The following is a 12318-nucleotide window of genomic DNA, read 5'->3' as shown; positions in this document are numbered from 1 at the left end:
TAGGCTATTATAGCTAATATAGACACTTACATCATGTGTTGCCTTCATTAAAACACTTATATAAGACTTATAAAGTCATTTTGATAGTAGGCTAATATAGCTAATATAGACACTTACATCATGTGTTGCCTTCATTATAGCACTGATATAAGACTTTTAAAGTCATTTTGATAGTAGGCTAATATAGCTAATATAGACACTTACATCATGTGTTGTCTTCATTATAACCCTTATATAAGACTTTTAAAGTCATTTTGATGGTAGGCTATTATAGCTAATATAGACACTTACATCATGTGTTGCCTCCAGTATAACACTTATATAAGACTTTTAAAGTCATTTTGATAGTAGGCTAATTTAGCTAATATAGACACTAACATCATGTGTTACCTCCATTATAACACTTATATAAGACTTTTAAAGTAATTTTGATAGTAGGCTAATACAGTGTTTTTCAACCACTGGGCCGCGGCACTCTAGTGTGCCGTGAGATACAGTCTGGTGTGCCGTGGTAGATTATGTAATTTCACCTATTTGGGTTAAAAATATTTTTTGCAAACCAGTAATTATAGTCTGCAAATGATGTGTTGTTGTTGAGTGCAGAGTAACCGTGTAATACTCTTCCATATCAGTAGGTGGCAGCCGGAAGCTAATTGCTTTGTAGATGTCAGCGGGAGACAGCGTGCAGGTAAAAAGGTGTCTAATGCTTAAACCAAAAATAAACAAAAGGTGAGTGCACCTAAGAAAAGGCATTGAAACTTAAGGAAGGCTTTGCAGAACAAAACTAAAACTGAACTGGCTACAAAGTAAACAAAAACAGAATGCTGGACGACAGCAAAGACTTACTGTGGAGTAAAGACGGCGTCCACAAAGTACATCCGAATATGACATGACAATCAACAATGTCCCCAAAAAGAAGGATAAAAAACAACTGAAATATTCTTGATTGCTAAAACAAAGTAGATGCGGGAAATATCTAAAAAGGAAGACATGAAACTGCTACAGGAAATTACCAAAAAAAAGAGAAAAAGCCACCAAAATAGGAGCGCAAGACAAGAACTAAAACACTACACACAGGAAAACAGCAAAAAACTCAAAATAAGTCAGGGTGTGATGTGACAGGTCGTGACAGTACACCTACTTTGAGACAAGAGCTACATTGATGCATGCTTGGTTATGGTTTAAAGCAGGGGTCACCAACGCGGTGCCCGCGGGCACCAGGTAGCCCGTAAGGACCAGATGAGTAGCCCGCTGGCCTGTTCTAAAAATAGCTCAAATAGCAGCACTTACCAGTGAGCTGCCTCTATTTTTTAAATTTTATTTATTTACTAGCAAGCTGGTCTCGCTTTGCCCGACATTTTTAATTCTAAGAGAGACAAAACTCAAATAGAATTTGAAAATCCAAGAAAATATTTTAAAGACTTGGTCTTCACTTGTTTAAATAAATTCATTAATTATTTTACTTTGCTCCTTATAACTTTCAGAAAGACAATTTTAGAGAAAAAATACAACCTTAAAAATGATTTTAGGATTTTTAAACACATATACCTTTTTACCTTTTAAATTCCTTCCTCTTCTTTCCTGACAATTTAAATCAATGTTCAAGTAAATTTATTTTTTTTATTGTAAAGAATAATAAATACATTTTAATTTAATTCTTCATTTTAGCTTCTGTTTTTTCGACGAAGAATATTTGTGAAATATTTCTTCAAACTTATTATGTTTAAAATTAAATCTAGAAAATCTGTAGAATCAAATTTAAATCTCATTTCAAAGTCTTTTGAATTTCTTTTAAAATTTTTGTTCTGGAAAATCTAGAAGAAATAATGATTTGTCTTTGTTAGAAATATAGCTTGGTCCAATTTGTTATATATTCTAACAAAGTGCAGATTGGATTTTAACCTATTTAAAACATGTCATCAAAATTCTAAAATTAATTTTAATCAGGAAAAATTACTAATGATGTTCCATAAATAGTTTTTTTCTTCTTTTTTTCGGATGAATTTTGAATTTTAAAGAGTCGAAATTGAAGATAAACTATGTTTCAAAATTTAATTGTCATTTTTTTCGTGTTTTCTCCTCTTTTCAACCGTTCAATTAAGTGTAAATATCATTAATTATTAATAATAACATAGCGTTAAAGGTAAATTGAGCAAATTGGCTATTTCTGGCAATTTATTTAAGTGCGTATCAAACTGGTAGCCCTTCGCATTAATCAGTACCCAAGAAGTAGCTCTTGCTTTCAAAAAGGTTGGTGACCCCTGGTTTGAAGTCATATCCAACAATTGCGACAACGAGTTTTTACTGTCAACTGAGTTTCGTTTTTTAATGATTTCTGCTGGTGGTGTGCCTCCGCATTTTTTCAACGCAAAAAATGTGCCTTGGCTCAAAAAAGGTTGAAAAACACTGGGCTAATATAACTAATATAGACACTTCCATCATGTGTTGCCTTCATTATAACACTTTCATACGGCTTTTCATTTTTTTGCCGCTCCAGACAGATTTGGTTTTTTTTGTATTTTTGGTCCAATGTGGCTCTTTCAACGTTTTGGGTTGCCGACCCCTGTGCTAAGGAATTGTGTGGCGCGCCACATCATAAAACACTATCAGCGCACATGTGCCAGCATGCCTACTGTTAGTGCCACAATGATGGGCTCTGTGCGCATCAGCCAATTGAAACGATGAATGCCCCTCTGTACTCTCCGGCTCTCCAGCTGGGGGACAAAGTGTCACTTTGTGCCTCCACGGCACAGCAGCACTGTTAGACACAGGCCACCATCCCCTCAGGACCACCCCCCCAAAAAAACAAAAAAAACAAAACAAAGTACCAGCTGACTGGACACGACTACATTTAGCAGCAATATGAGGAAATATGAAGAGATGTCACAGTCCGGCGCAGCCTCACACACACACAGCTGAGCGTGACTGCATGTGATACCTGACTCCAGGTAGTGCCCTAGATGCGCGGTGACAGCAGGCAGGTGGAACACACACTCCCACTCCCACTCAGCCTTGCACACAGAGCGACTGCTGGACGGTAAGAAGAACTTTTACATACTAAAACAAACCATGATCTCCACCAGCGACGTTATCTTCTCTTTTAATGCCTTTGTGACTTTGCCTGCAAAATCCCTCGCTCGTCTTTGGTCAAGGTGGGGTCGGGGAGGGGAGGTGGGGGTTCTGAGTCTGGAGGCTGCTGCTCCCCTGTACACTTGAGCGCTCTACTTAACCACGGAGTGGAAAATGTAATGTCATGTGATAGGCGACACGCAACTAAATTGTCTGTCCAGTCCGCCAAGCCTCCGGTGGACAGGCACAAATACCACCAACGCCTTGCAGTCGTCATCCGCCTTGAGAGGCGTTGGTGCTCTTTTTGTCTGCCTTCGAGGAGAACTTTTAGCCGTGATATGATGACAAATATTCATATCCGCATCTTAGGCGGTCCAAAATATTGCTTTTCACTCGGATTGGCTATTTTTTTTTTTACCTTATATCCATATTCTCACCAACATCTTATGGGTTCCCCTTTGACCCTCGTCCCCTGCAAGGTTTTGTGGAAACAGTATTCATCCCAGCAGGCACAAGGCATTGAAACAACGTTGACAACTTGTTGAGTTAGATCAGGGGTGTCAAACTAATTTTAGATTGGGGGCCACATGGGGAAAAATCTACTCCCAAGTGGGCCGAACGGGTAAAATCCCGGCACGATAACTTAAAAATAAAGACAACTTCAGATTGTTTTCTTTGTTTAAAAATAGAACAAGCACATTCTGAAAATGTACAAATCATAATGTCGTTAGGTTTTTTTACACTTACATGCAGCGGTTAATAGTATTCTATCTTTAATTGTCGTTATTTATATTTTCTGAATAAATTATGTGATAATGTTCATCAGTCAACTCCATTCATCCATCCATTTTCTACCGCATGTCCCTTTTGGGGGCGCGGGGGGTGCTGGAGCCTATCTCAGCTGCATTCGGGCGGAAGGCGGGGTGCACCCTGGACAAGTCGCCACCTCATCACAGGGCCAACACAGATAGACAGACAACATTCACACTCACATTCACACACTAGGGCCAATTTTAGTGTTGCCAATCAACCTATCAGTCAACTCATTGGTGTTAATTTTCAATCTATCAAGATAAAAAAATTATATCAAAATCAAATTACAGGATGTTATTTATGTAATTTGATCATTTTCCTCAACTGACGTACTAACATCTTGTGGTTTATTTTGTACATATGTAGCATCATCTAAAAATAATTGCTATTGCAACATCCAGTGGACACATTTAGAACAGCTGTTTCTTTCATTCAAAAATTTCAGGTTAATTTTTATACTTAGCAAACTCATCCCACGGGCCGGATAAAACCTGTTCGCGGGCCTGATCCGGCCCTCGGGCCGTACGTTTGACACCCCTGAGTTAGATCCTGACGTTGAGCAACTCAAATATAACATTGAAACAACTTTTTGACAACGTTCAATCAATGTCGGGTTCTGAGGCTGATTTGACCATTGAATTTTGGTCATATTTTAACTAGAGATGTCCGATAATGGCTTTTTTGCCGATATCCGATATTGTCCAACTCTTATTTACCGATTCCGATATCAACCGATACCGATATATACAGTCGTGGGATTAACACATTATTATGACTAATTTTGTTGTGATGCCCCGCTGGATGCATTAAACAATGTAACAAGGTTTAAAAAAATAAATCAACTCAAGTTATGGAAAAAAATGCCAACATGGCACTGCCATATTTATTATTGAAGTCACAAAGTGCATTATTTTTTTTAACATGCCTCAAAACAGCAGCTTGGAATTTGGGACATGCTCTCTCTGAGAGAGCATGAGGAGGTTGAGGTGGGCGGGGTTGAGGTGTGGGTAGCGGGGGGTGTATATTGTAGCGTCAAAGGGTTCTGGGTATTTGTTCTGTTGTGTTTATGTTGTGTTACGGTGCGGATGTTCTCCCGAAATGTGTTTGTCATTCTTGTTTGGTGTGGGTTCAAAGTGTGGCGCATATTTGTAACAGTGTTAAAGTTGTTTATACGGCTACCCTCAGTGTGACCTGTATGGCTGTTGACCAAGTATGCCTTGCATTCACTTGTGTGTGTGAAAAGCCGTAGATATTATGTGATTGGGCCGGCACGCAAAGGCAGTGCCTTTAAGGTTTATTGGCGCTCCGTACTTCTCCCAACGTCCGTGTACACAGCTGCGTTTTAAAAAGTCATAAATTTTACTTTTTGAAACCGATACCGATAATTTCCGATATAACATTTTAAAGCATTTATCGGCCGATAATATCGGACTGCCGATATTATCGGACATCTCTAATTTTAACCAATATGCTACAACAAAAACACAACATTGAAACAACATGCTTTTTGACAACGTTTATTTAATGTCGGGTTCTGACGTCGATTTGACCGTTGAATTTTGGTCATATTTTAACCAATATATTACAACAAAACACAACATTGAAACAACATGCTTTTTGACAACGTTTTTTTTAATGTCGGGTTCTGACATTGATTTGACCATTGAATTTTTGTCATTTCCCAACGAATATTTTACAACATAAATACAACATTGAAACAACATGCTTTTTGACAACGTTCAATCAATGTCGGGTTCTGAGGCTGATTTGACCATTGAATTTTGGTCATATTTTAACCAATATATTACAACAAAACACAACATTGAAACAACATGCTTTTTGACAACGTTTATTTAATTTTGGGTTTGGCTGATTTAATCATTGAATTTTGGTCATATTTTAACCAATATATTACAACAAAACACAACATTGAAACAACATCCTTTTTGACAACGTTTATTTAATTTTGGGTTCTGACGCTGATTTAACCATTGAATTTTTGTCATTTCCCAACCAATATTCTACAACATAAATACAACATTGAAACAACATGCTTTTTGACAACGTTCAATCAATGTCGGGTTCTGAGGCTGATTTGACCATTGAATTTTGGTCATATTTTAACCAATATATTACAACAAAACACAACATTGAAACAACATCCTTTTTGACAACGTTTATTTAATTTTGGGTTCTGACGCTGATTTAACCATTGAATTTTTGTCATTTCCCAACCAATATTCTACAACATAAATACAACATTGAAACAACATGCTTTTTGACAACGTTCAATCAATGTCGGCTTCTGACGCTGATTTGACCATTGAATTTTGGTCATATTTTAACCAATGTATTACAACAAAACACAACATTGAAACAACATGCTTTTTGACAAAGTTTTTTTAATTTTGGGTTCTGACGCTGATTTAACCATTGAATTTTTGTCATTTCCCAACCAATATTCTACAACATAAATACAACATTGAAACAACATGCTTTTTGACAATGTTTAATCAATATCGGCTTCTGAGGCTGATTTGACCATTGATTTTTGGTCATATCTTAACCAATTTTCTACAACAAAAATACAACATTGAAACAACATGCTTTTTGACAACGTTTAATCAATGTCGGCTTCTGACGCTGATTTAACCATTGAATTTTGGTAATATTTTAACCAATATGCTACAACAAAAACACAACATTGAAATAACATGCTTTTTGACAACGTTTATTTAACGTCAGATTCTGACGTTGATTTGACCATTGAATTTTGGTCATATCTCAACCAATATTCTACAACAATAACACAACATTGAAACAACATGCTTTTTGACAATATTTAATCAATATCGGGTTCTGATGCTGATTTGACCAATTTGCAGTCATGTTGTTGTCATGATAAAATATACACTCAATGACAGCTAACACTAGATACCCAAATCGCTGTGATTAGCTAACAATAACGGTGTAAACGTTTGTCCGCCACTTCCAATGGATTCAACCAACTATGAGCAGCATCCTTGGCTTCCGGCTTCTGATGAGTGCTGCAAGTTTGGACATCAAATACCGTATTTTTTGGACTATAAGCCACACTTAAAATCCTTTTTTTTCCCTCAAAACTCGACATTGCGCCTTATAACCCGGTGCGCCCAATGTAAGGAATACGTTTGGTTCAGCTAACCCACCTCAAAGCTATTTTATTTTGGTACATGGTGTAATGATAAGTGTGACTAGTAGATGGCAGTCAAACATAAGAGATATGTGTAGACTACAATATGACTCAAGTGAACAACACCAACATTTTAAATGTTCCATTGAAAATATAGAACATTACACACGGCGCTCAAAAATCTATCAAAATGTTTTAGTATGACTTTGGTAAGCTATGAAGCCGCACCGCTTGAAGGATTGTCGGCGCATTAAACATAGGAGTATTATTATGGTGTGTGTATAAGGTAAGACATATTATCTGCCGTTTTGTTTTGCAATATTATGCAAAAGCAACTTTTCTTACCTTCTGGTACCTGCTGATCTGTGTTTGGGATCTGCGTAAATCCTGAAAAATTGTGCGCTTCCGCCTTTGTAATCCGTGACGACGCCGTAGTCGATAAGCTTCTTCTTTTTCTTTATCTTCTTGTTATGTGACATTCATCCTCCTTCTAATGTAAAGTAGTGTAAAGTTCTTACTTATATCTGTCAGTAAACTCGCCATGAAAGCGCTAAAACATACCGGTGTAGTGAGTTTACATTACTCACCCAAGGAACTTTGGTTATTAGAGAGTTCCGGTCGGACGGTTTTTCACGGGACACATTTCCGGTGTGGTTGTTTCAGGATGAGGAGATGCTCCTCCGTTATTGGTCCGAAAAATATTTTTTGCAAATCAATAATTATAATCTGCAAATATGTGCCGTTCCTTAGTGTCTGTGCTGTGTAGAGCTCGGCAGGGTAACCATATAATACTCCATGTCAGTAGGTGGCAGCAGGTAGTTAATTGCTTTGTAAAAGTCGGAATGTGTCGGGTGAGATGAGGATGGTTTGTTGTGAACCCAATATGCAAAAGGTAAAAAGGTATGGAACGCTTAAACCAACAATGAACAAAAGGGAAAGGAAAAGGCATTGAAGCATAGGGATGGCTATGCAAAACAAAAGTAAAACTGAACTGGCTTCAAAGTAAACAGAAACAGAATGCTGGACGACAGCAAAAACTTGCAGCGTGTGGAGCAGAGACGGCGTCCACAAAGTACATCCGTGCATGACTTGGCAATCAACAATGTCCCCACAAAGAAGGATTGCAACAACTTACATAGCCTCGCTTGCTAACTCAAAGACAAGAACTAAAGCACTACACACAAGAAAACACCAACAAACTCAAAATAAGGCACGACGACCTGGTGGAGTTTAATTTTTTAACGTTTTCTACTGGTGGTGGGCCTCCGGATTTTTTTATTTAAAAAATTATTTTTGCCTCAAAAAAGGTTGAAAAACACTGATGTAGACCACAAGGAAGTGTTTTCCATTTAGAAAAAATGATAATAACATGTCCCCTTTTAACCTCTTAAGGCCCTAGCTGTTTGTTTACATGCTTTTTTTTATTTCTCTTTGCTATTTGGGCTTATTGGACCCTAACTAGAATAAAAACTAAAAATCATCTTTTGATATGATGTACTTAGTCCGTAAGTACACAAACGTGTACTTCATGTGTAGTGACATGTTAATTTTTATTTTTACACTTTTTTTTCCAAAATTCCATTGTATTTTATACTCTTCTGACGCCACCAGGTGGCAGTATAAGTGTCCACATAAGCGGCCATAAGACCCCAATTCAGTAGTGTACACAATTTTGGAAATAAGAGCTCAAAGTTGCTGTCCACGCATGTGGCCACTGAGGCCTTTAGAGGTTTTAATGCGCCTTATAATCCGGTGCGCCTTATATATGGAAAAAAATCAAAAATAGACCATTGCGCCTCATAATCCGATGCGCCCTATGGTCCGGAAAATATGATATTTTATTTTTTCACTTTTAATATGTTTTTACAATTATTTTCATTGTGACAGCACCACGTGGAGATATGTTTTAATCGCTGATGCGCGTTTAGTGATTTTTAAACGCGCCGGAATGTAGCCTGTTTTGTAGTCTACTGAGGCGATTTAATGCCCAGTTTGGAGGGGGGCGTGGCCTCCAACTCCAACTCTCCCCTACTCCCCGGCTGCTGCCTTTTAACAGAGCGACAGGTGATTAGATAAGCAGGCCCAGGTGAGCCATCTACGCACCTGTCGCTGATCTCGAAGCCGGTCCTGGCACACCCCGCTTCGCTGCAGTTCCGCAGGCCACGCCCCCCTCCACACCCAGTAATCCGCAAGTGTGTTTCTGTGTATTATTTGTCCAGCCGTGGTCATGTGGGCACATAAATGATGGTATTTTGAGAGGGAGTCGGACTAAGTAAGACATGGCTGACGGTGTGGAAATGCTCAACCCGCATTTCAGAATACTTTCACAGGCGGCGTCCCGTCTGCACAGAAAAACCCTGCTTTTGCATGCAGAGCCCCCCGCACCATCATGCCACCCTTCATGCCACAATCATGTTCCATGTGATACCAACAAAACCAAACGTGCTGTTTTGTCTCTGTTCTCTACTTTATTTGTCACCGTTTCCTCCCCCAAGCCGCCGCGCTGAGGCAGCAGAACCCGTCCCCGGGGGGTAAAACGATCTTTGTGCCCCCACAAACAAAAACTCCCCATGTTTCCTGAGGTTTTACTGCAGTGGTGCGCAGCGCTGTCGAGCTGTGCGGCCCAAATAGGTAAACCGTGCCCCGCTCGTCCGTCTGCTCTGTCAGCAAGGCCGCCGTCCTTTGCTGGTGGTCATGGCACTCAGCCATGCCGTTGGATTTGCCGGCGCCGCCCAGCTTCCTCTGCGACGGCGACGCCATGTTTGAGCCGCCTTTTGAAAGCGCCTGTGTTGCAGCATGGTGATGCGCCAGAGCTCCTCTTCTGCTTGGCCGCTCCCCGCGCTTCTCCCATCTCATCTCGTCTGCCGCTCACCCGAAACGCGTCAACAACAGAGCGCCCGCTTGTTGACTCCTTGTCCTGCTCTGGATGCAATTAGAAAGGACAAAGAAGCTCTCCGGGGCGGGACATTTCTGAGCGAGACAAGGGAAGGAAGCCCACGGCATGCCGAGCCCACTGGAGACGATCCTGATCCCACTGGAGGCGGCGAGGTTTTCCCCAGACTCGGTCAGAAGTGTCTCATGTTCTGTGCTTAGTCGCACGGAGGGGCTTTTGTTTGTTTCTGAATAGGAGCAATTGGGTTGAAGACACCATGTTCTAAAAGAGGGGTGGGCAATCTTTTAGGCTTTCAGGACCACTTCTGGTTTTCAAAAATGACAAATGAGAAATCAGCTTGCATGCAATTAACATGAGTATAACATAGACCAGGGGTCACCAACGCGGTGCCCGCGGGCACCAGGTAGCCCGTAAGGACCAGATGAGTAGCCCGCTGGCCTGTTCTAAAAAATAGCTCAAATAGCAGCACTTACCAGTGAGTAAATTTTAATTATTTACTAACAAGCTGGTCTCGCTTTGCTCGACATTTTTAATTCTAAGAGAGACAAAACTCAAATAGAATTTGAAAATCCAAGAAAATGTTTTAAAGACTTGGTCTTCACTTGTTTAAATAAATTCTTTTTTTTTTTTTACTTTGCTTCTTATAACTTTCAGAAAGACAATTTTAGAGAAAAAATACAACCTTAAAAATTATTTGAGGATTTTTAAACACATTTACCTTTTTAAATTCCTTCCTCTTCTTTCCTGACAATTTAAATCAATGTTCAAGTAAATTAATTGTTTTTATTGTAAAGAATAATAAATACATTTTAATTTAATTCTTCATTTTAGCTTCTGTTTTTTCGACGAAGAATATTTGTGAAATATTTCTTCAAACTTATTATGATTAAAATTCACAAAAAAAAATCTGGCAAATCTAGAAAATCTGTAGAATCAAATTTAAATCTTATTTCAAAGTCTTTTGAATTTCTTTAAAAAATTTTGTTCTGGAAAATCTAGAAGAAATAATGATTTGTCTTTGTTAGAAATATAGCTTGGTCCAATTTGTTATATATTCTAACAAAGTGTAGATTGGATTTTAACCTATTTAAAACATGTCATCAAAATTGTAAAATTAATATTAATCAGGAAAAATTACTAATGATGTTCCATAAATTATTTTTTTAATTTTTTCAAAAAGATTTGAATTAGCTAGTTTTTGTCTTCTTTTTTTCGGTTTAATTTTGAATTTTAAAGAGTCGAAATTGAAGATAAACTATGTTTCAAAATTTAATTGTCATTTTTTTCGTGTTTTCTCCTCTTTTAAACCGTTCAATTAAGTGTAAATATCATTAATTATTAATAATAACAGAGTTAAAGGTAAATTGAGCAAATTGGCTATTTCTGGCAATTTATTTAAGTGTGTATCAAACTGGTAGCCCTTCGCATGAATCAGTACCCAAGAAGTAGCTCTTGCTTTCAAAAAGGTTGGTGACCCCTGACATAGACTATGTCAACATTGCACCCCAAAGTGGCCCAAATCGGATTTTTTCCAAATCTGATTATTTTTTTCAAAATCAGATTTGTCAGGTTCAAACACTGATGACATCTATTAAACAAGACAAGAAGCAAGGAATCAAACAGAGACAGAATTAAATTTGGCTCAATGAGGAGAGCGCGTACACCTGTACCCTTGTACAGTGTTCCACCACGCTCTGACTAATGTATGTATCACTCACAATGTATTATTCTAGCTGATCTTTCTTTTTTGTAACATGCTTTAACCTGCTTTGGGTTAAAAAAAAATTGATCAGGGGCTGGGCTATATACTGTATGTATATATAGTCAAGGTTTCTGTGGGTTATCCGTTATACAGTGCTCAATACCGGGGTAGAGCGGAATATACGTTAGGTCAGGAAAAAAATACAGAGGCTATATTATCCCTAAAAGCCTGTTTTGCAGGTTTCCCTGCTCTTCAGGGGATTTTATTGTATATTAATATAAATAAAATCCCCTGACGAGCAGGGAAACCTGTGAAACAGGCTTGTAGGGATGAAACAGCCTCTGTATTTTTTTCCTGACCTAGCGTATACTGTATATATATATATATATATATATATATATATATATATATATATATATATATATATATATATATATATATATATATATATATATATATATATATATATATATATATATATATATATATATATATATATATACAGTACTGGCCAAAGGTTTGGACACACCTTTTTACATTGTAGATTGTCACTGAAGGCATCAAAACTATGAATGAACACATGTGGAGTTATGTACTTAACAAAAAAAGGGGAAATAACTGAAAACATGTTTTGCATTCTAGTTTCTTCAAAATAGCCACCCTTTGCTC

At 38.0% G+C, this 12318-nt stretch overlaps 1 protein-coding gene across 7 annotated transcripts in view; it reads left to right on the top strand.

Annotated features, from left to right (window-relative positions):
• cracd (capping protein inhibiting regulator of actin dynamics) overlaps positions 1 to 12318 on the top strand; it is a 55955-nt gene that overhangs the window by 22222 nt on the left and 21415 nt on the right. For 3 of the 7 annotated variants that reach the window (XM_062038561.1, XM_062038563.1, XM_062038560.1), the window contains exon 2: positions 9550 to 9685. The exons of 3 other annotated variants lie outside the window; for them this stretch is intronic. In XM_062038561.1, the coding sequence (XP_061894545.1) occupies positions 9625 to 9685 (61 nt within the window). In that variant the 5' untranslated portion in view covers positions 9550 to 9624. Of the gene's footprint in view, positions 1 to 9549; positions 9686 to 10010; positions 10119 to 12318 lie in introns of those variants that run through there. One more of the 7 variants, XM_062038564.1, reaches the window with a different exon arrangement.

Source organism: Entelurus aequoreus, linkage group LG27 (genome assembly GCF_033978785.1).
Source record: "Entelurus aequoreus isolate RoL-2023_Sb linkage group LG27, RoL_Eaeq_v1.1, whole genome shotgun sequence".
In the NCBI taxonomy this organism is placed as follows: Eukaryota; Metazoa; Chordata; class Actinopteri; order Syngnathiformes; family Syngnathidae; genus Entelurus; species Entelurus aequoreus.
The sequence above is the reverse complement of the archived record's forward strand: the minus strand, read 5'-3'. Positions and strand labels throughout refer to the sequence as shown.